At 37.3% G+C, this 24,985-nt stretch overlaps 1 protein-coding gene across 4 annotated transcripts in view; it reads right to left on the reverse strand.

Annotated features, from left to right (window-relative positions):
• Positions 1 to 201: 201 nt before the first annotated feature.
• ANKRD44 (ankyrin repeat domain 44) overlaps positions 202 to 24,985 on the reverse strand; it is a 286,791-nt gene continuing 262,007 nt past the window's right edge. For 2 of the 4 annotated variants that reach the window (XM_012776977.2, XM_012776972.2), the window contains exons 19-28: positions 21,455 to 21,542; positions 19,641 to 19,758; positions 18,163 to 18,379; positions 13,408 to 13,495; positions 12,388 to 12,471; positions 11,217 to 11,362; positions 10,664 to 10,746; positions 8,306 to 8,388; positions 6,815 to 6,906; positions 202 to 4,456 (exon numbers count right to left, since the gene is read on the reverse strand). In XM_012776977.2, coding sequence (XP_012632431.2) covers positions 4,209 to 4,456; positions 6,815 to 6,906; positions 8,306 to 8,388; positions 10,664 to 10,746; positions 11,217 to 11,362; positions 12,388 to 12,471; positions 13,408 to 13,495; positions 18,163 to 18,379; positions 19,641 to 19,758; positions 21,455 to 21,542 — 1,247 coding nt within the window. In that variant the 3' untranslated portion in view covers positions 202 to 4,208. The remainder of the gene's footprint in view (positions 4,457 to 6,814; positions 6,907 to 8,305; positions 8,389 to 10,663; positions 10,747 to 11,216; positions 11,363 to 12,387; positions 12,472 to 13,407; positions 13,496 to 18,162; positions 18,380 to 19,640; positions 19,759 to 21,454; positions 21,543 to 24,985) is intronic. The other 2 variants (XM_012776975.2, XM_012776976.2) reach the window with 1 other exon arrangement.

Consider the following 24,985-nt stretch of genomic DNA (forward strand, 5'->3'; position numbering starts at 1 on the left):
TAAATATAATAGACACAAACATACATATTTAATTTTTCCCCTCTAATTGTAAAGTACAAACAGAAATAGAAAATCTGGAGATACACTTTTATCTTGACTATTTTCAAAATTTAAAGTTAATATGGTTTGGGGAGGAGACAAAGATTTAAATTGGTATAATTTGTAAAAAGTGTAAATTGGAAAAATTAAAGAAAACACATGTAGCAACAATGTTTGTACCGCTTTTATTTGTAAAAATAACCATCTGAATGCATTTCCATAGTATATTTCAGTTAAGTACTTCATTACATTATTAGAGCATTCAGTAGTTGCAAAAGTATTAAACTGTGCTTGAGAAGATTCAGATTGGTTCAAAGTCATTCACTGAACTAAAAGTCATTTTCCTCATTTTTACAATCATGACATTTACCAGAGTCATTCAACTCCAATTTACATAAAAAACATTATAGACAAATCCCACTGAAATCATCAAACAATATTTTATGCTGTTACAAATATGTTATGCAAAATATAACACTGGCACCAGATTTGTATCATCGTGCTTTGCAAATATATATTGCACATGCTAAAGCATAAAATATGTAGACAAAACTACCAAACAAAAGATATTTGCATTGAACTTTTAGATCACTGCATAAGAAACGCATAGAATTACATTTTATACAAACACTCAGATTGTCACTATTTTAAAACGCTTTTCCCCTATAATACTGACCTATGGTTTACAGTTTTGTAAGAAGAAAGCATTTTAGCACTGCAAAATCCAACATAATTCCTATAGAAAACTTCAGCATTTTCATATTCATTTCAATGCAAGTAAAAGGGGAAATAGGAAAAAAGACACTTTATACATTCAAAGAAAGGTTGAAATGAAAACTCACTGGTATCATATTGCTCTGATAATACTCAAATGAAAAAATACAAAACATTTCACAGAACATTTTCAGAATATACAAATATAAAAAGGCACTCTAACTTCATATTACAAGACAAAAAAGGGATGAGTTCTTCAACTAACGCAACAGATAAGCACATCAAGTTGCTCAACAGTACAAACAATAACTAGTGCAGCAAATTCATTTGATGTTCTTGTTCTAATTTAATAATAAAATAATAAATGAAGCAGTGTTTACTGCCTAAAGTACCAAAACATACTATGGTGCCCTTTTAGTAGTGATAAATAGAAATCCCCTGAGCTATTTACTGTAGAATCATAGCAGATTTTAGGCAATTTGGAGATAGTAATGTATTTACCAAAGATAGACAGACACTGGCGAATAGGTAAGTGCAATGAAACATGATCCCTGTGATTGTGGTTAAAATACAGTCTAAAAATAACACATGTAGGTAAAAGCACTAAGCAAGTAAGACACAATGAAAAAACACAACAGTTTTCTGGTTTTTTTTTTCTTAGAAGGCTATGTTACAAACATAATTTTATTTTTAGGAGACATAGTCAAAACACACAGAAATTATAGTTTCTAAAGTCATTGTTTAAAGAAAAAAATTTGGTCTTGGGGGGAGGGAGAAATAGAGAAAGAGAGGGGTAGATAGAGAGATCGAGTGATTCATTGTGAGCATGATTTCATTTTGTTCCTTTGTCCTCTTCCTATCCATAAGAGAGAAAAGTCAAAGTGCAGCTCCGTGGAGATAACGTCCCATGGTTGGTTGCTGCTGTGCTGAAAGGATCCTTGTACTCTCTGCTACTCTACAGGAAACATGTTAACGCTGCTTCACCATTAACGCAGGCGTTGTTATTTCCTGCTTTAAATGCCAACGGAGCAAGATTTCCATTCACTTCTAGAAAAAGACACCGCAGTATATTGTGCTTCTTTAACATTGGATCTCCCTTATTTTCAGCGTTTTGGTAAAGATAAGGTCATTATTGCTCATTAGCACTTTACTTTTTAAAAAATTCATCTTCTCTAAATAAACAAAAAGGACAAAGGAGGAAGGAAATACAACACCAAGAATTTTTTTAAAAAATGGTGGTCGTGTTGAAACTTGTCAATGAAATTAATACCAGTTCTTAAGTCCTTTGAACAAGTTCTCATTTGTGAAGAATCCAACATGAGTTTTAATTAAATCCAGGATATTAAAAGAGATTAAAGTTTTTTTACAGCTAGATGAAAAATATAATACAGTATCTGTATTTGATCCAGATATGACAGAACACTGTTTTAAAAATCTCTCACATACACTATGAATAGAAATTTCCAGGATGAAAATGAAAACCCATTATAAAATGTGGGAGAGGACTGTCCTAATTCAACATATTTCTTTCCTGTCTCTTTCTCAAGTGGAAAATAGCACTTGAGCTGGTGATTTTTATTTCTCCTCTTAGCACACGTGCCCACACAATGACATCATTTCCCATTGGGTTACTGGGACCATGTGAAATTTTCAGTGTAGTTAGGGTAATTTCTGGATCTTTCGTTGGGCCACCTTTGTGTATATGATCCACTGCACATTTCAGTCTTCATCTCGCAGAAGAGAATACCAACTGCAATGTTTTTTAAGCTCTAAGCTGGCTACAGTCTGGGGTTGAGTGATGGATGTTGTACCCTCGATAACCAAAACGGAAGAGCCTGAGGGTCCAATGGAAACCTTAGCAGTGGAAATTCTGGGTCTGGCCTCAGAGCTGTTGGCTAGCCCAGGGTCAAGTGTGTTTTTCCACTTTTCTGTTATTCCAAATAAGACACATAGCAATTAAACAATGGATGTTTCCTTGGTATTTGTTTCATTTCAAATAAATATAAACACATTCACATCAAAAGTATATGGACATTTTCTGTAGTTTGGCAAAAAAATAAACCGTGGTCGACACATTATCAATTACAAATGTTAAGCTGTCAACTAGAAATATGTGTTATAAGAAATATAAAATACAACAAAGACTGGTACACCAAAAAGATTACATTTTAACTCCATAGAAAAGCTACTTCAGTTCTCATTTGCATTTTGAAGGAAAAAAATTTAAATCTTCCATTTTAGACTGAAGCATTTTGGTCCTCATGGATAGCTGGTTGATGAACTACATACATACTTATATATATATACATATGCACATACGTGTATATATGTGCATACTTTTTAAACAGTCTCATTCTTCTTTTTGTACAGCTGTTCCAGGTGTGGAACGGGGTCCATTTGACCTAGAAGCTTTGGCAGAAGGAGTAGACACAGTATTCACTATGTGGATTCATCATCAAACAACTGGCAATTGGCTTTATTTCTATATCACCCGTTTCTACTTTCTGCTTTTACTTTCTTTGTTTCCGTTTGCAGTTACACTTTCACTCACTTGGCATGACCTTGACTAAGAAGCTCATTAACATTTTACTATTAATGAACAATGCTGATGATTCTGGTTTAAAAAAAGTTAGTATTTTGATTTAAGAAAGAATTAACAAGGGGCAATTTAATGGTAAATATGCATATTGTCTCAAAGTTTTGATGTAATATAATTTTCATCTGAAATGTTATTAGATAGATTTGGGTTCAATCATTTGGGTGAAGATTAGTTACAAGCTTGTTGTGGGGAACATTGGGTTCTATATTTGTGTTAAATGAAAAAAAGTTCGGTTTTTCAATTCATCTGGCAACTTTAACAAAGATCCTCAGAAAGAAGTTCTGGATATTTAAGTGCTTGCTACAGACAGGATATGAATAGTTGGATTTCCTTAAGAAGATTATTACAGGCATTATTTCTGAAGATGAACACCTTTACCTTTGGCTTCTAGTGAGGACGTAAACATCAAAGTGAGAAGAGGTTTGAGGTGTTTCCTATCTACCTCTTCCCTCCCCTCCCAGGGGATCTGAATGCCGCATTGATATACTTCTAAGAACTCACTACTGAGTACGTGAAAAAAAATTATTTATAGCGAACAGTTGCCTCTTGGTTGCATTATCCCCAAAGAAAAGGAATTAAACACATTTTTTATTCCTTACTTAAAATGAGAGGTAGACTTTCACAGAAGTACCTTAGATCTAAGGAAAACATGAACCAAAACAAAATTGGAGCTCATCTGTGAGAGTGTTTCACCCAACAGCCTCTCTGCCCTCCCTTGGTTCGATTAATTCCTTCTCTACTGGCTTCTGGAAGCCTGAGCCCCATATAATACTTGAACACAACATAAACCTGGAATTCAAGCTTCTTTCCCTTCCTCCAACACAGGTGATCAAGGAAAAGCTTCTACAGTCCAAAGTCAAAATGTTTCCGAATCAGAATCGTTTTCATTGTACCCATCCTCCGAGCCTACGTTGTTACTGCACAGGCTAACCATGCTACCCAGGTTGGACAGGGTTGTCCTGCTCAAATTGTCTTTTTTTAAACAAACGAAGTTGACAGCCGTCATTGTACCGGAAGGAGAAAAAGGCATCATGGTAGCCAAAATGAGGGCCAGGCAGTCAGCCACGTCTTTGTTAGGAGCGCAAGCCAGGGCCGGGGTATGACCTGGGCGTAAATGCAGACAAGGCAGTGGTTAGTCCGGGGGGTGGTCCAGAGGCGGCGCGAGCATTCCACACTACATCTCACGGATCACAGAAGCGGAGATGTATGTCGAGTTAGCAATCATGCGGGGGTAAAACGGACAGTCACTCCACAAATCATGCTTGGGGTGAGGCTAGAGGGGAGAGGGAGGGGGAGACGTTCTATGGAGGGCTTTTTGGTTTTGTTTTTTCCAGCTCACATGACTACAGCAAGCACCATATCATCCAAAGTTAGGCAGAATTCCAGCCTTCATCTAGTGAACAGAAACACAGGGGGGCGGGTGTGGGACACAATACCACAAAAAACAGCAACAGGACGACGGGAGGATGTTTCCACTCGAGAGCACACGCACACCATGAGCCTCAGGCCTGGGCCTGAGTAGGACTCTCATTCTGAGAACAATGACTTTGCATTGTTAGCTAACTGTGTGTCAGGTTGGAAAGGATATTGGAAATTACATGACTATAAAAGTGAGTAATGTAGTTATGTCACTTTATATATACACTATATACAGCACATACACCAATAAACTGGTTTTAGAAAAATGGAATCATTTGAGTAGATCAGATACAGGAAGGCATTGGTTGTGGTTAAAAATTTACTATCATTTAAGAGAAATTTAACAGAATATTAAGAAATAGCCACCCCATCAAGCAAATCTGAATCTGAAATGTAACAGATGTAAGAAAATGACAAGGCTTGCCATGATTAGAGTCGTGTTATTCTCTACTACGTAGACTTGATGTGTCTAGTCCAGAAGAGAAAACTGCCTCAATGCATAAAACAGCTGTATCTTGGGGAGGTCAATTAATAATTCTTTGACTTAATTGTTGCCTGTATCCACCCTTTTTTCCACTGGCCTGAAAGGGTCGGCCAGAGTTCCTACCACCCAATGAGTAGTGTCCTCACTCAGTCACTGAGAGGAACCGGCTCAACGAAACTGAACACTTTGTTGTTTTGTCGTCACGTGACCTGCTTTCCCTGCCCTGCCCTTTAAGAGATTCTTCTTCCCTTTGGTGTGAAAACGAACAGGAATGGACAGGTATTTTAGCATTCCATTCCACAAAGGTGAGGAGTAAAGGAATTCCGATTGTAGCACCGTACAAAATCGCCCCCACATGCCCCCAGGCCTGTGGGATGCAGCTAAGCTCTGAGACAGGCCGCAGCTCCACTGACCCAGGGTTCTTGTGACTGAGGTTGCTATAGGCTGGACAAACCTCAGATGCAGCAGATTTACACCAGAGAAAGGCAAAACTAATTTATTCTGTTCTCTTTGGTTATTTTGGAGAAAAATTGTGGGCCTCTGCATGCCAACCCTAAGGTATATTATGGGGATAAGAGGGTGAGGGAAGGTGAGGCAGGAAAATCAAAGAGATGGGGTAAGAGAGAACTTTCTGCACTTCCTAGATGAGTCAGGTTGGGGACAGAGCAGGGTGCATGCTAGGATACATGGGGCTGCAAAACCAACACTAATAAAAGTTAGCTAAGGATGTCAGTATGGCTGCTTACTTCTGAGAAATAGGCATGAGCTGCTAATTCCAATACCTGTAATAAGCAGTTAATTGAGTTATATTAATACATTATAATGCTTTAATTAAATGCCACATTTAAAAAATTACTTAATCATAAATATCCAGAAGTTCCTTCTTTGCTCCCCAAGGTTAATAGGCATTCTGCTTAAAATGGCAGTTTAGTACAATTCTAGTATTCATTAGCTTTCAAAATTTCTTAGGAAGCAGAGTAGAAAGCTTCTGTTAAGAATTAGTTCATTTAGAAAAGAAACATTATATAGATCAGGAGAAGCTTTCAAGTGTAGACATTAGTTAAGAAATTTTTTTCTTATTCTCCAAATTTCCAAATGAGGAATATGAGTTCTGATCTGTACTTTAAAAAGAAAGAAAGGTTTGATCTCAGAATGAACTGAAATACGATCAAAGACTTAGGTTTTTATTTGAGCCCTTGAGCATGCACTAATGACATGTGTAATCCCTAACTCTTCAGCATACACGGTTAGAATTTTGAATGCCAAGTTGAAAGGTTTTTGGTGTGTCTAAGATAGTTTAACCACCACGCTGAGGAGTTAGAGACCAGCTGCTGACATTACATGCACAATGGACAGCACTGGTGTGCTACAGGTAGACTGTGATTTACAAAAAGACAGACAGGATGAATTATCCTTGTTTGATTTCTCACACACAAAGAACTTCCCAGGAGGAGAGAATTCTCACTGCCTTTTCAACTAGCTCCTCTCTTTCTTATTTTCCTCCGGCTTAACCAGCATATGGAAGGAACCTGCAGTGACTGTTTACTTTTACCACTTACCATTTTCATCTACAGCCAGGACACAGGCCCCTTTGGCCAGCAGCTCCTCAACTACCACCTTCAAGCCATTGCGTGCAGCGACATGGAGGGGTCTAAAAAACACAAGACCAAGCATCAGTTGTGATACGTATTTGTGTGAGAATGTAGCATTTTGGTTAGCCCATGTCACTAAAGGGAAGAAGTACTTAAGAAGCTACAAATAGTATGTGGATAATTTTACTGTTTAAAAAAGGTATTTGTTGACTAGATCTTCTCCAGGTGCTAATGATCCTACTGTTCTTACACGTTTGGCCCAGGTTTCTCTGCAGATATTATAAATATTCTGCATCTCAAACAATCTCAATGACAGTACATAGGAAGACAGAGGAAGAACTCAAGCTCTTGGGTGTTTTGCAGAAGGTTCGATATCACTTGATTTCTACTGCGGCATTTGAATCACTGTTTCCCACAGTTAGGTCATCAGTAAGACTGGCATTAATATCATCCCCATTTATAGAATCCCAAAACTTTTTGTTATTACTAAATGCACACAGATGTTTTACTGAATTTATAATACCTTAAAGAATAATGTCAAACTCAGTATATTTTGCTATATAATGCATAAGGATCTTAAATGAGGTCAGGCACGTAGGCTCATGCCTATAATCTTAGCACTCTGAGAGGCTGAGGCAGGAGGATTGCTTGAATTCAGGAATTCAAGATCAGCCTGAGCAACAGCGGGACCCCATCTCTACTAAAAATAGAAAAATTAACCAGGCATCTTGGTGCGTGGCCTGTAGCTACAGCTACTTGGGGAGGTTGAGGCAGGAAAGATCACTTGAGCCCAGGTGTTTGAGGTTACAGTGAGCTACAATGATGCCACTACACTCTAGTTGGGGCAACAGAGGGAGATTCTGTCTCAAAAGAAAAAAAAAGAATCTTAAATGAAAAAAAAAAAAAAAGCCTAATATTTCTTTGCCTTTAAAACAAATGCATAAGTAATTTCCTAAAATGGAAACCGAAGCAGCTTTTAGATCTTTCACACTGAGGATTACACTGAATGATATTAAAATATAATTAAGACAAATAGCTTAGAAACTCTTCAAATGTATTCTGGGAACCTGATTTATAAAACTGTCATTTTTCAGTCAGAATACATAATGCTAATGCATAATACAAATAGTTTCCCCAAATATGTCAGTCTGTAAGCCCTTAAGATTTTTCTAACAGCCCACTAAATTTATAATGTTACCCCAGGAACATCAGCAAAGAAAAACACAGATTTCACAAAATTCTATGAAGACGTATCAAAATAATGATTCTAACTAAAACTGTCTAGCTTGATCAGCATTTGTAGGTAAGTGACTGTCAACTTTATTCAGGGAAAGCCAGGTCTGCATCTCTCACCACAGTGTTTCCCAGAGCTTGCCTGGCATTTAGTAGGCTCTTAATATTTATTTAACAAACAACTATGACTTGGGGTCTCAGTCAAACTTTAGTAGTTACACTTACGTCTGCAGTGCATTATTTTTTGCGTTAATAAGGCTCTCATCTTGTATCTTGTCAAGTATTAACAAGGCACATTTTTCATGACCCTAATAAAGAAAAAGAATAAGAAACATGGGACATAGAAAAGTTTCTGAAAAATTACTTCATTATGCTTTAAATTGAAAATAAATTTCCTCTGCCTAAAAATATTCTATAAGACTATTTCCTGAGTAATTTTTTTCTTCTAAAAATCAAATTGGACCCACATACTCTGAGCTTCTGAATAAGGTCTGTTAGGACTTGGTTGACATAAGTCTGATCTAAAATATTAATATTTCTAAGATAAATTTTAGAATTAATGTCCAGAGAGCTAAAGCAGATGCTAGTTTAGCTAGGTCAGCTGGTAAATAGGAAGCATCCTTTAAGTCCTTCAACATTACTTTTTAAACATACATAAAAAGTCCCACCTCCTATCTCAAACCTTCAATTAACATTTCAGTGAAACATTTATCCTTAGAAATTCCCATTACACCTATTATCTGTGTCACTCACCATCGTTTATTATTGCCTTATATTGTGAAGAGGCCCTATTTCAGGAAAGCTAATTCTTTTCTTCCTCAACAAGGGGAAGATATCTCTCTGTATCTTATGACAATAGATGGTTGCTCATTTTTGAAAATGAATCGGTAAGTCAGAGATCCTTTCATGATTTCAAGCCTGAAGCACTTTTAAGGGGTCATGGCTTCCTAAGCCCTTGCTAAGCAACATGTGACCCAAAGGCCAGCAGCAGCAGTTATTTCCTGAGAATTAGAAATGTTGAATCTCAGACCCCACCCCAGAACTAATAAGTCAGAATCTGTAATTTCACAAAATTCCCAGGTGATTCATTAGCACAATAAAATTTAAGAAGCATTGCCCTTGTATTCACTAAAATACTACGCCTCGAAATAAACTGCATAAGACCGAGCACTTTTGTGTTTTCCATGGGCTTCCCAGAGTATGAAGTGAGAAAATGCAAGCAATGAAAGGAATGGCTGAGACTTTTAACACCAATGGGTATAGGGTAACACCTTTAATATTTTAAGTATGCTGAAATAAATCACCATCATTTTACCAACTGACTTCATGCTGTAATTCCTCATATGGGAGACCATTAAGCATGATTTTAGAAATATCCATGGAGGTTTCATTCTGATGTGCTGTTGGTGGAGTGTAAGCTGTTTTCCCTTTATTAAAGGGCAATTTGGTGCTAAAAATGTTTGTATCCTTAGACTCAATAATTTTACATTTAGGAATTTATCTTAAAGGAATGAGTAAGGATTCCTAAAAAAAAAGATTTCTCTACAATAAGCCTTATTTGTACAGCTTGGGCATCCCAACTTTGAACCTTTAAAATCCAAATGCTCCAAAATACAAAACTTTTGGGCATCAACATGGCACTCAAAGGGAACACTCATTGGAGCCTTTTGGATTTTGGATTTTTAGGGATGCTCAATAGGTATAATGCAAATACTGCAAAATCTGAAATCCAAAACACTTCTGGCCCCAGGCATTTCATGTACTGAACCTTCAGTAGCATATATTTGAAAATAAGCTATATGTCTAATAATAGAAGATGGGTTGAATAAAGGATGACACATTCCTAAGGTGGAACATCATACCTCTTCTAAAACACCATAAAATATGATGTCTAAAAGAAAGATATTCATAATATATGACTTAGTAATAAAACCAAGTTATAAAACAGTTTGCATCCACTTTTATAAAATCACATATATGTATGTATATATAAAAGTAAATTTATCTTTTACAGAAACAGGAATCTTAAGCAACATGCGAACACAATGCTATTCCAAGAAACAAACACACATATTCTTTGATTTCAACTGTGCTCCAGAGAAAAAGGAGGAAGGGTAGAAACACACAGATACATTCATTTGCTGCACAGTAGCGTATTGTTTGGCTGTGTTACTACAACGTCTTCTAATGGAACAAAATGAAAACAAGTGGAGCTGCTAATATTTTAGAAGGCATATAACTAGGGTCCTTCCCTTCTAGGTGGTACCAAAATGTGGTACCACATCCAGGGAGACAGATACAGTGGCAGCATCAAGGCAGACTGTGGTAAGAATGCAAGTGGCAAATGCCATGAAAAGCATGTCCTTATCATTCACGTTAATGAGGCATATCCTCATCAACCTGGTGGCTCTACCCTTTCTTTCTCCCCCTTTGATTCCACTCACAGTTGACAACATCCTGAAAAAAATGTACCTCTTAACAATGAGCCATGCTACACGGTTCTGAGATAGACAGAATTTCAGTGGCATTAATACCATTATTATTATAACACTAAGTAACAATATTTTAAATTCATTTACATACTTTACTACTAGCCAAATGTAAGGGTGTATTCAAGTCCTTATCCTTTATAGTCAGATCAGCCTGGGCACTGTTCACCAAAATATCTACAGAAAAAGCCAAAAAGAAGATTAGACTAGATGCTAATCACATACATAAATGAAGAAGTTACTACAAAAACTATAACATTTAAATTAGTACAGCTCACATAATCATATTTATTGTTTTCAAAGGAAAGGAGCAATTTATTGCCATATTTATTCTATCCAAATCTAAGGTTGACAGCCATTAATTTTAATTGCTTTTATAGTTCATTATTTCCAGTTAAAATGATTGTGTTGTTATATTTGGTTTGTAAACATCGTGAAATTTCACTGCGGAAAGGTTAGCTTCCTTACACACTCCACCAATAATTAAGTAACAGAGAACTGCACATGACTGAGCCGGAAGTGGCTTAAGTAATACTGTTAGTGGCCCTTGTTCACATGTATACTAAGAGAGTATCTGATTTCCTGATGTTACATTATTTTGGTTTTTGGATAGGCATAAATGTGAAGTCCATGAAACAAATACACACCCACGGCGCCTGCCTGCCCATTCTCAGCGGCCATCATCAGTGCTGTTTTCCCTGAATTGTCTACCGCGTTCACTTGAGCATTATGTCTCAAAAGAAGCTGCAAGCACTCCACGTGATCAGCAAACGCTGCCGCATGAAGGGGTGTCCTAAAGATTTAAAACAAATACGATTTTAGTTTCCTTTAAACTGACCCCCTCTTTAGTAATTGCCCAATAAACATGTGCATGATGTTGTCTTAAGGATTTACAACTTCTCAGTTTAGAGAGATAATGATTAAGCCCCCTGGAAGGCCATTCCATGTGGACAATGAAGTGTCAACTATGTGAACGGCACCCCCTAGATTTGGGGGTGTATGTTGTGGCTCTGATAATGAAATTAGCATCTTTACTGACCCTTTAATCTTAAGTTCCAGTGACTTCACTTTAATCTTTGAGATACTTTCAAAATTAAGCTTTAAATTGTTAGGTAATTGTTCTGATTAAATAAAAATTTTAAAAGCCCGCATCATCTAAATGTGGACGGTTGATTTCTTTCAGAGGATAACTTGCCATTATTTATCAAAATTAAAAACTATCAACCCTTTAACCAAGTAATTCCACTTTTAGGACTTTATCTTTCAGCTACACTTGGTTGGTCATGTGTACAGACAGAAACATATGAAAATGTTCACTGCACCACTCTTTGAAACAACAAAATATTGGAAATAACCTCAATGTTCTTCAATAGAGGCAGGCTGAGTAAATTATGGTACATTCAGCTTTAAGAACGATATGGTAAATCCGTATGTTTTGGTATGGAAAGACCGCCAAGATATACTCAAAGCAGAGCACTGTTATAGAATGCTCCCATTTGCACAAAAAGAACGTGTATGTATATGTGTATGTATATATACACACACATTTGTAGATATGTACAGAAAACGTTTAGGAGAATACAAAAATTTGGAAATAACATTGTCCAGTAGCTTTCTCTGTGGAAAAGGCTAGGGATTCTGAGCTCAGAGGGAAAACTGCTTTTAACTATATACCCTCTGTAATATTTAATTTTTAAAACCATGTTTATGTATCACTCTTTCAATTAAAAAAAAAAATAGGTGTTTGGCTGCTCTGCAGCCACAAGGCAGAAAGTAAGATTCATCAAGATAAAAACATGCCACGTTAGGATCACTTACCTGCCTTTGTCATCTCTACAACTGACAATACTGGAATCTATGGCCCCAAGTAGCAAGGATGCACAATTCTCATGATCATTTATTCTAAAATAAAAATGGATTTTAATGTGAAAATCTTGCTTTAAAAAAATTTATATCCTCTTCTACCCCATCTTCCTATGCACTGTGTATTTAACAATCTGGTGATGCATTTTTAAAAATCTGATCCAAATATCTGTGGTATATGCCTTCAATGGCCTACACTCTATAACCCCTATACAACCAGGCAGGAGTTTATTGTACACCACTATACTCAGCACCATATTTGGTGTTTTGGAGATATCCAGGCATAATTACTTCAGATTTAAAATTACTGACTCTTCGTCACTTGCATTTTCTTTATTGATCTATTTTATGCCTACAATATCCTTCCAATCAAATCACCCAGCTTCATGTGAAGCCCAGAGACAATGCAGAGATAGCATCCTCAGGTCTAGGGCCCTAGGCTGACCATGGATGCCCAGTGGAACACAGACCCCCAGTCTGTGATTTAAAGTCACTATCCTCGGACAATGGCTCACACTGTGAGGCTGGAGCAAAAATTACATTTACTATAAAAGGACTTACAATATATGAAAAATGGAGAATTACAATACATGAAAAGTCTTTCTGGCATAAAATATCTTTCTAACCATCCCTGGGCATATTGTTGTTAACCCTTACTTATTTTTAGAATTTGGCAGACAAATGTGAGTTACACTGTAAGATTTCTTCATGTCATGCAGGATGTGCCCCTCAGCCCACCCCTTCATGCAGTTTTTACATGCATATGGCATGTGAGCACTCCAAAAAAAGCTCCTGGAAAATTGTTAACATTAGGGACCACACTTTGCTATCAGACCTATTTGTCTTTAGCAGCAAAATGGAATATTTTTCTCTTATCTGTAATCTAAAAGCTTTTTCCTTTCCTAAAAGGTAATTTCTCTATGTGTAGTTAAAAGAATTAAAGTAATGCCATTAACTTCCAGCATTTCTACTTACATTGCACAGTGCAGTGGAGTAAAAGGATTACCAATAAATTTGCGAAAACATTTTTGCTCCAAAAGTACCTCTATACAGTTTTCGTTACCTGGAAGGAATCAAAAGAATTTAAAGTTTCCAAGAAAGAAACTCATTAACACAATCTGTTTTTTTCATTAAGTACTGAATTCTGGCTTATGAATTTTCCTGAATTAGCTGAATATTCACTCTTCATGGAATAAACTTAACAAAACGCCAAAATGTTATTAACTGTGTTTGCAGGTGTTCTGAGACATAATGAACAAATAAAATTGTGAAGGCCATATGGTCTGGTGGAGAGAGAGAGATAAGATACCTCATTTGTAAGCACAATAGATTCTATGTTACTTTCAGCTCTAGAAAGATAGATGCCTAACATAGGCACTCCTCAATTTGCCCATATTTATAACAGGAAATTTACCTTTCACCCACATGAAAAGGTTTACCTACAGTTATACAGTCAAGTGAAGGGGAGAAGATATGATTAGTAGAAAACAGTACTTGAGATAAGGCATTGGAAAAGGCTTTGACTGTAAAATACAATGTAAACATTTTAAATGGCACCAAGAACAGTTCCTGGTACATCATGTGCACACAACAAATATTTTTTAAATAAGTAGATAAATTAATGTGAAAAATTATTTTCAACAAAATGACAGTTTCCAAATCAACTGAATTTGAGTTACGTAAGGTTGTAGCTGTCAGTTCACTTACGTGATGGAAAGGTGGTCTTACTAATAACCTACCAGCGGAAAATAAACTATCAAACAGAAAGTAAGGGAAATAAATGCAAACACATAATTGCTCCCTTTGCAGAGAAAACTCACAACACAACTACCCGCTTTGTTTTGTTTAACTAAAACACCTGTGACCTAACTCCCGATCCCTAAGAGTTTCGTTTTCGTAGCCTTCAAAAGCCCTAACTGGATGATGGTAGGGGTACAAACTCCCCGCTCCAACCCTCTGCCTCAGTTCTTGCGAGAAATACATTTCAAGGACTCGAATAAGCTGGCTTCACAGAGAAAAGGAAAAAAAAAAAAAAAAAAGAAAACAGAAAAAGCAAACACCACTACTCCCCCTGCATAGCTGCTGCTGTTATCAGCCTGTTAAAACAGAGAGAGAGAAAAAAGCCATCCTTACCCTTTGAAACCACCCAGCCACTTTTCCTCAACTGCCCAGTGCTTGCTTTCTCCCTCTGTGTGCTGTGGCCATTCCCTCCTTCTCTCTCTTTCTCTCTTTCTTTCTCCAGAAAGAAAAATAAGCTTTCTTTCCTAAAACTATTCTACTCCTGATGTGAGAATTCTTTCTCTAACCAGCTGAGAGCACCTAGTAAATTTCACATCCTAACAGTGACCTAAGGCAATTTACTTTCTCTGAGCCTCAATTTTCCCACATACATAAAATCAGACTAGGAATACCTGTCCTATTTGTGTCACTGGATGGTGGGAACTTTACTCTATAAAGAACCTCAATGTGGTTCTTGAAGTGATATATATCCTGCTGAGTACAGTACTTACCAGTTTGAGTGTCTGGTATTGTCTCCTAGGGAAAAAGTTGATTGTCCCCAGCCTTACTAAGCTTTCCCTCATTACGAACCTCCTAAAAAAGCTCTCTGTGTTTCCCAATTACAAGGTGGGGAGGTGTTGCTATTTGTCTTTGGAATACAGATTGCCCTGAAACCTCTTCTTGGCTGAACTCAGTGCTAAATTAGTGAAAGTTCCCTTATGATCTACTTCAGAATGATGTAGCTTGGACAATATGAAGTATTAAAATACAAATCAAACTTTTCTTGAACCTAAAAAGAGAAAAGGTGATACTGATTTTAGGAGGATTAAAAAGTATATAAAGTAACAAACATAAAAATCCCCTAGCTTTAGGCAAGTTATACTGTTTAGCTTTCCAGCGGCATCCCTTTCTCACTCAAATAGTCCCAGACACCTCAACTCCTCTGTTAGTAAGAATCTTTGGGGGCAAAGACCTAGCTTAGGGTAGCACCTACACATACCATCCCTGAGGTGGGGACTATATGAATCCCAACCTAAGAGTCTGTGGAGGTAGGACTAGAGATTATTGAACTACTTCCACTATTTCAAATGCCCAGTGAAGGGGATTCTGGCAAGATGGGAGCTTGAACATCAGACCTGGAGGAAGGCTACATTGAAAGGGTAAATTGCTTAGGAGAGGGCTGTTCCTTCCCTCCTGCTTGCACCTGGAGAGGCCTCAGAACAGAAAGATCTCCCACCCCAACCCTGGGGAGAGGATGTGGTTTGCTGCCTGCCATCATAATTAGCACTCTTTCTTGCTACCTCTGTCCCTGTTTGCAGGTTCTCCAGTGCCAGGGAGGTCCCACAGCTTGACCCAAATGTGGGCTAGGGAACCCTCATCCATTAGTGGGTTAAAAAAAAAAAAGAAAAAGAAAAAGAAAAAAAGATCCTCCAATGATAGAGATGGAACAAAACCAAACTGAAGAAGCAAAAAATGTGGCTCTTATTGAGGCAAAACGAATAATAATAATAAAAAAGGACTATAAAGAAAACATGAGGGGTCTTAAATCAATACAATTAGAGAACACAAACTGGAGCCCATTCTTCTAACTAAAGTATCACAAGAATGTAAAAACAAACACCACATGTACTCACCATTAAATTGGAACTAATAGATCAACGCTTATGTGCACATATGGAAATAACATTCATCAGAAATCAAGCAGGTGGAAGGGGAAAGATGGGGTGAGTAAATTCACACCTAATGGGTACAATACACACTATCTGGGTGATGGGCACACTTATAACTTTGTCTCATATGGTACAAAAACAATTTATGTAACCAAAACATCTGTACCCCATAATATTCTGAAATTTTAAAAAAGAGCACTCACAAACACAAAAAAACACTTTCTGGAACTAATAGTCACAATTTCTACATTAAAATATTAATAGAAGAATTGAAAACAAAAATTAAATTATAGAAGCAAAGTAAGAAATACATGGGACACTATTCAGATAAATCTTAGGGGTAGGAGACCTTTTTAAGCAAGATGGAAAACCTAGATACCATAAAAAAAATATCTGACAGACTCAACTACATAAAAGCAAAAACTCTCTGCATGAAAAATGACACCATATACAAAGAACAAAAACATTTGCAAGACACAACACACAGAGGATTCATATCACTAAGACAAGGTGCTCCTACAAACAGATTAGAAAAGATAACTCAATAGAAAAAAAAAAGTGAACAGTGGATGGAAAAGGTAGTTTCCAGAACAAGAAACACAAATAGCCAATAAATATGCTATTAGATAGAGAAATGCAAATTAAAACAATGAGATATCTTTTTTTTTTTGCTTTTCAAATTGACGAAAATAAAAAGGTGACTTCCTGGGCTAGCAAGAGTGTGGGAAAATATAACTTTTATTTGGTAGAGCAATAAATTATATCCTTGTTGCAAAGTAATATGGTATAATTTATTAAAATTAAAAAATACACATGCCTTCTTACTCGGTAGTTTCACTTCCAGGAACTTATTCTGACAGAATTTATGGTACCGTAAAGGAGACACATTCTGCTACATTGTTCGTAACGGGAAAAAACCTGCAAACAATCTGAATATCCATCAGTGGGGATATGGTTGAATAAATAATAAATTCTGGTGTGTTTATAGTTATGAAATAATATACGACTATTAAAAGCTTAATCCATATTGATACATATTCACTTATAAGGATATTTGCAATAACATTAAGTATAAACACCAATAAAAAAGGTTATGGCATGATATCTGTTCTATGATTCCAGTTTAAAAAATAGATGCACATTCATTTGTACTTATATTCTCAAAGGAAAAATTATGAAAGATACATATCAATAATATTAGAAAGTTGGTTTGGAAATGGAAACAATTTTTTACTTTAGACACCAATATTTTTGAACTGGTACAATTAGAATGCATTTCCATTTTAATCAAATAAGTGAAATAAAACTTTTTAAGTCTCCCAAATAACAAGTACAACAAAATAAATGGGGAATATGAAATATAAAAAAGAAATGCCAATGGGGGTGGATAACAGGAGTAAAAATATAGATAGAATGAACAGTATGTGATAGCACAACACAGTGACTATAATCAATAATAAGTTAGGGTATACTTTAAAATCACTAAAAGAGAATTGGAATGTTCCTAACACAAAGAAACGATAAACGCCTGAGGTGATGGATACTCCAATGACCCTGATTTGATTAATACACATTGTGTGCCTGTATCAAACATCACATGTACCCTACAAAGATATTAACTATTATGTACTCATAATAATTAAAAATGCCAAAAGATAATCCATTTACTAGAAATCAATTGTGACAGATTATGAAATCTTTTTTTACGTTGTTTTTAGCTATATTATTTTAATTCCTTGCGAGATCCCTGGTTATCTTATGCAGCTCAGAAACCCTGATTAAAGCTGGTTATTTAAGCTCATCAGAAGTTCTGATTAGGAGTTACATGTTACTGATTAACAAGAAGGGGAAAGTGAACTTTTACTCAATGAAGACATCATAGCAGTCATGGAAAGGGGACTAGAGAAACAAACAAAAAACAAAAATAAAAACAAAGTCTCTTGGGTGCAGAAAGATGGAAATTATGGTTTACAGCATTATGCTATGTTTTCACCTCCATTGAGGTCACAGAGGTCCCAGGGTAGGAAGTCTAGTGGAATCAGTCAAATGGCAGGCAACTCACCATTGTAACAAGCCCAGTGCAGGGGTGTGTAGCCTTGGTTATCTTTGAAGCAACAGTCCTCCTCGGAAAGAGCCATCTGGAGCAGATCGCTCAGCCACGTGGCATGGCCACGAGCGGCTGCGTAGTGCAAGGGCGTCCTCCCTCTGGAATCTTTACAGAGAATGGACACTTCTTGTTCCAGCAGCATTTGCACACATTCCTCGTGTCCTGTCATAATCTGATGCATTGCAATTAAAAACACAAAACAAACCTCAGAAGACTCAGGAAGAAAAGTGGTTGGCTAAATGAGGCTGGTCTCAGAGTAAGTAGACAGACACCTGGGCCTTAAGGAAATCAGACTGTGCCCTACTTCAAGGGCAGGAGGCAGGACAACCCCAGCACAATTCATAACAGAAAAGTCAGTGAACACCAGCATTTTGGAACCATCTGTTGATTCTCCAAACATAACCATGAAGAGAACAGTGGTAAACATCAGCCTTAGGAGGACATGAGTTAAATCCTGGCTCCCCCTTGGCAGGTCGATCAGCCTCTCTGTGCCTCACTTTATTTACCTGTAAATAGGAATAGTAATAATGACCCGACATATTGTGAGGACTAAGAGATATATGCAAAAGCTGCCAGCCTGTTGCACAATCCAGAAGAAGTGCAAAAAATAAGAACCAAGAAATAAGAACTATGATTATGGCATTGATCACATAGAGTCCCTCTTCTTTTCATTTATCAGGGTGTTTGGCACCATCCCCAAAGAGCAATTTTATGATTTCTGCTTTTGTTCATTTCTTTTATTTGACATGTTTTAAAAAACAATTCAGCAGATGTGTGCAAAAATTGTCCACAGGATAGATATTTTGGCATCATTTTTAATAAAGAACAATTAGAAATAGAATGACTACTCAAAACCAGGTAAACATTGAAATAAATTAAGGTGCCTGAACACAAAGGAGCATTAAAAATGATGGTGCAGAAAAAGGTGACATAAAAGAGCCCTTGATTTACTAAGAGAACAAAAGCAGATTCCAAATAATATCTTCTGTATTCTTTTTAAAATTTAAAACAAATCTCCATACAGAAAAAAAAAAAAAGATTGGAGATATATATACACTCCAAAAATTGGTTATCTCCAGGAGGTCTGATTATCAGTGATTGCGATTTTCTTCTCTTTGCTCCTAAAAAATTATTTTGCAAATTTTATATCATGTGCATTCATTTTGTAATCAGAAAGCAGAACCAATTCCGCCAACAGAAGGTGTTCATGTATCTATTTATCTATAATCTAACATGAAATCTTAAGAGCAAGACCTGAGAGTATCTTCCATTATTTTGCCTTTGTAAAAGACTTTGTAATTTCTTTCTGACTGACTGAGGTTAATTGGTTATGTTAGGAAACAACATTTACACAAAAAAATTCTATGGGGAAAAAAAGACGAAACAAACTCATTGAAAAATTGTTTGACTAAAACTGAGAAAGATATACATACCCCTCTGTGTAACGCTGTGCATCCTAGGATATCAACAGCATCTACATTTGCTTCCTTTTCAAGTAACAATGAAACAGCATCAATATGTCCATATGCTACTGCAAGCATCAGTGGGGTTCTAGGGAGAGAGATAAAGTAGGCTTTTAAAAATGAGATTAAAAAAATACCACTTCCAGTGGGAGGATCTCTCTCTTTCTCTCTCTCTCTCCTTGACAACTGCTTAATATTTTCTGAGTGTCCCCATTTTGCTATATGCTACATGGAACAAGCCATCTGCCTCTGTTCTAATGGCCACATGGAATGGTGTCAATAAAATTATTCCTAGGGATGAGGCAGGGAAGGTTCTTTTTCAAAATATTCATGTTAATCCCATCATTTTCAGCACTATGTCACATTTACTAAATATCAATTGGGTAGGGAGTGTGTGTATGTAGAAGACCCTCTTGCTTCTATCAGAGCAGCTCTACTTTCTTGGTATTCTATGGTGTACTTCTGCTCAAGATTTCATTTAAACAAAGCTTCTCTCCCTGAAGAAAAGTCTGACAAATGTAGGGGGAAGAACAGAGTACCAGGATCTGGGAAGTGAGGTTCTGACTATGGCACCAATTTACACGCCTAAGGGTAGTCACTAGTCACTAGTGCTGTTTTGCTCTTCATTTTCTATTTTTAAGAGAAGACCAGCTGGGGAATGAGCCAACAGATGGAAATTTCTTTGAGAAAACAAACTAAGGAAGAATAAAAATCTGAAGGAATTTAATAATGGAGATAATCTCTTGAGGTCTATCTTATTGCGATTGTTAATTAAAACATGGGAAGTAGCAGCTTCAGAAGAGGGTAAAAATAGGTGGAAAGAGGGAACAAAGGAGGGAATATTAAAAAGAGCCAGGAAACATGGCCACAGCCCCCAAAGGGTGATCTTTTTCATCAAGATGTGCATATATACACCTGCCTGCTGCAGTCCATAGACCACCCGGATGGCTAAATAGTAGAAAGGAGAGCTTTATTGGTGATATCAATTTGCAAACTGGGAAGAGACAGTCTCCAGCAGAAAGTGCTCTCTCTTTGAAGGGGGAAAAGGCAGGTTGGGTTTTTATGCCTCACGGGGCCCATATTACCCAACAGAGTCATATATATTCAGCAGGTTTGGGAGAAAAAGCTATACATATTTACGAGGGGAGCTGAACTCACGCACAATGGGTAAACGTATACATAACATACATCCATGTTCATTTTGGGGCAGGGTTTTAGCATTAAAACGAGGTGGAATTTGGCTCTTTACATCAAAAGATAAATGACAGGACACAAGACAGTTTGTGAACAGTCTCTATACGTTGGCTGAAACCGGCTTAAGGTTTGCAGTTGCTTATCAGAAAAGAATATTTATAAGCCCAGTCTTATGTGAGATCAGAGTTGTAGTAAATCAGAGTTAGGAGGGTCTGATAATTTGCCTGATAGTTCCCATTGTTAGGGTATTTGGTAAAAGCATGGTTTTTCTTGTAGCTGGAAGTTCCCATGTCAGCTGAGCCCTGAAACTTCCCTGCCAGTAGACAAATTTTGTTGCTTTATCTTTAGGGTCCATCTATGTTGATAAAGGGACATCTATTTTGGTCTCTCAGATAACAATACTTTTCTTGGATATACATACTCTAGCATAAAGTCACTTCGTTTCTCTAGGGCCCTCACCCATGAATTTCACCCAAATATATTCCCCAACCTCTGGGTTTAGCAGTCAGCTCTTTTAGCTACTTATCCAACCAACCAGTCACCTGTCATGACTGATATGTTAACCCAAGGCCAAGCGTGAGAATACTTACTGTCCTTTGGCATCTTTCACATCCACCACTTCTGGGTTGTCTGCTATTTCTAGTAACAGCCGCAAACACAGTGTGTGACCATTAATTACTGAAAAAGAAAATGATGGAGGGTCTTTTAACAGAACAGCACTACATATATCCCTCCAAAGTGAAATTTACTTGGACTTCAAATCAGTGGTTTTCTTGTTGCTGATGGATATGCCTTGGTTTCTAGCTCATGACTGCCTCAGGGCACAGCATGCTGCCTGTTAATCTGTCTTTCCTTTCTTCCAGTCAGCTCGCTCTGATCCTCACCTTCCTTTTCTGGCTGTCATGTTGAGGGAGCTCCTCCCTTAAACTTGTTGTCTTATCTCCTTGCATGGGACTGATAATCGCAGTTCTTTTTGTCCCTCTGGTAGAGTCACCCAATTCGATACAATCATCCTGTCCCTACCCTACCTACAGCCATTTTAAAAAGAAGGGGGAGAAGAAGGGGATGAAGGGAGAAGAGTGGAGGAGGAAGAGGGGAAGAAGGAAAGGGAGTAGAGGACAGGGCTGCCTCCTCTTCTGGGTCATTTTACACTGAAGTAGACATTCCAGCAATAGTTCTGATTGATTAGTGGTGGCTGAAAGCAAGACCTCGAGCCAGTAAGGTGTACATGATCCATGAGGATGGGCTGGCGCTCTCAGGAGACACGGATGGGCCCGCTGTGGCTGGAGGACACCTTTGTCCTGTGCTCCTCAAACCACAGCTGGTGGTTTCTGTGTCTTCCAGTGTCACGAGCAAGCTGCAGCTGGCCCTCCTGTTCCCTCCCCTCCTCGTCCTCCCCTCCCCGCCCTGCTCTGACTCCGCCCTGCAGACCCAGGCAGGAAATTCAGCCCCACCTCCAACAGCTGGGGTGGGAGCACAGGGACTTGCCCTTGTGTGCACCTGGCAAGATGCTTCTTTTAGGAGGTTGTGGTCCCTTGGGGGCTGGGAAGCAAACCTCCTGTGAAGATAATCCCCTGGGCTAAGGTACTTTGCTCCAGCTTGTTGAATGGAAACCAGAGCCTTACAATAGACACAGCTTTCCACTCCGGGTGTAAGCCAAGAATATATACTGTTAAAATTCCAAACGTGACCTTCTCTCTTCTCTGAACAATGTGAACACTATAAAATAAATTGCATTTGCCACATTATAGATATGGAGAGAGAAGGGAATAGATGCAGCTATGTTAGGTTGATAAAGGCTCTTTGAAGAGCTGAGTTTTATAGTCCTTTTTATTGCTTGCCAGTCATGAGAGAATGCTAATTTAGCAATGACACATTTCTCTGGAACAATAAATACTTATTAGAATTAGCTCACATACATCAATACTACTCAGATGAACTACGGAATAACACCCACATTGTGTAGACTTCTGTGTTCAGCTCATTCTCAGCAATATTCCATTTATGTATCTCAGGAGGAAATTTTGTAGGTTGGAGTACAGGTAATCTATTGTTGCTGCCGTTGTTTGTTTTTTGTTCTTAAAATGACACTAAATCTGTTACCACTGGGGAAATATGCAAGAAGTTTAATGTATGCCTAATAGGAAGTGATTAGCAAAGGACTGACAGGTACATACTACAGGCAACAGGAAAAACAGCATATTTTGACTCGTTCTCCTGTCTATAACAATTTGATATTCTTTGAATTGTCACAATCATAATAGCATGAACAATTTTGATTTTTGGCTAAACATAAGAAAAAAATCATCTAAGTTTATATCATTCACCCAGTGTGTTGGACAGCAAAACAATTTCTAGAGTTGTGGGCTTTTTTTGTATAATAGCTTTTTGAACTTAGCTAATAGCCCTCAGGTAAATTTAAGTCCCCTTTATTGTAAAAGTATAGCCAAACTTAAATTTTTGTTGGCTTCCCACACACTACATTTTTCCCCCCGATTTGCCTTCTAGCAAAAAGATGCTAACATCTTTAGCTGTGGCTGCCAAGTCCAGCTTTGTCTCAGACTAGCTCAGCCTCTCCCTGCCTGTGAGTGACAGCCATTTTTCATGCTGCTCAAAGACTACAACTGTCACTGAAACTATCTCTGCCAAAACCTCTAATAATCATCCTGGCTCCTGCTTCTCACAATATTCCAAGGATTTAAAACAAAATAATTGACCTCTCAAGTGAATAGAAAAATATTCTGGATAAGCAGACCCTCAAAGCACAGGCTAGAGCTTCCACACAGCAGACATTTTGTGGAGAACATTCAAGTGACAGTCTGAGTCTTTTTTAATGAATGACATGATGCAAATCCAAACAGAGTGAGTCTTCTTGACCACTAGGGGGCTTCATTGGACCACAACCTATAGCACAGTGGCAAATAGTGACAATGATTGTTCTTCATTGTTTACTGGTTTAGTAGGATGATTTTCTACAATCAAAATAGGCCCTTTGTAATGGTCAGGAATTATATGATAACTTAAGTAGAATGCTTGCCTTAATAAGAGATAGCTAAATTTTAAAAATGGAGAACAAAATTTGAACTTTATACCAAGAATGCCTAGGGAGCAAAAAGACTAAATATGATGGGAAATAAGAATTTATAATTGAAGCATACTAACTGTTACCAAACTCATGGCTGAAGTTTTTTACAGCAACAATCATTTCCAGGTAATTAGGCAAGAATTGGGTTTTTTCAATCTCCGTATTATTTTTCTTCAGTGGCTTGGAAGTTCAGGGATGTAGATAGAAACACTTATACAAGATCTATGATGCCAAGAAAACTTTCCCCAGTAACCAGAATCATAAAGGCTTTTGACAAAGTTATTTTCACTTCTTTGCTTCTTCAGTACACTCATTTCATCATGTAAGACAGTTATTTCTCTTTATCAGATGGTTATTTATTACTCTGATCAAACGCTGGTATCATTGGATTTCCTGAGTCCAAAGGTATTTATCTTTTAGCTGAGCTAGGGACTCTTCCACATTACTTTATATCTGACACTACATCTAGAAGAGTCTGAACACAGTTTTTCACATGCATGGGAGAAAAATCCCAAAAAAGGCAAATTAGTTACTTTTTTAAAAATATATATATAAACTTTTAAGAGTCTTTATTGTTACATTTGATGCATCAAGAATCAGAAGGACAGCTAAGCAGCATCATTTAGGCTGTTAGAATGAGGCACTTATTAGATTCCTGTTTGACAACTTATATGAAATGATCCTGAAATAGCATTAATTTTATGCTTTAAAATGCTGTTTAATTTTGATGTGTTTTGTTCTATGTAACTTATTCTGAAGATTGCATTATATCTTGCCCTTTGTTCAGAAAGTTTTGTGCTAGCTTTTGGCCAGTGGTTCTGAACTCTCTTTAGAGTTAAGAAAGCCAGAGTCTGCCTGACCAGAGAACACCCATCATCTCCAAGGAGACAGCAGGCCAAAAGCATTTTGGAGTGTGTAGGCACATCTGATGCAGAAAGAAAACTGATATTTTAAAAATTGAGATAAAAGAAGATGCTGTCATCCTTTTATTCAAACTTATGAGTGGGCCACCAAACTGTGGTCGCAATACCCTTGA

Source organism: Microcebus murinus, chromosome 8 (assembly GCF_040939455.1).
Source record: "Microcebus murinus isolate Inina chromosome 8, M.murinus_Inina_mat1.0, whole genome shotgun sequence".
Lineage (NCBI taxonomy): Eukaryota > Metazoa > Chordata > Mammalia > Primates > Cheirogaleidae > Microcebus > Microcebus murinus.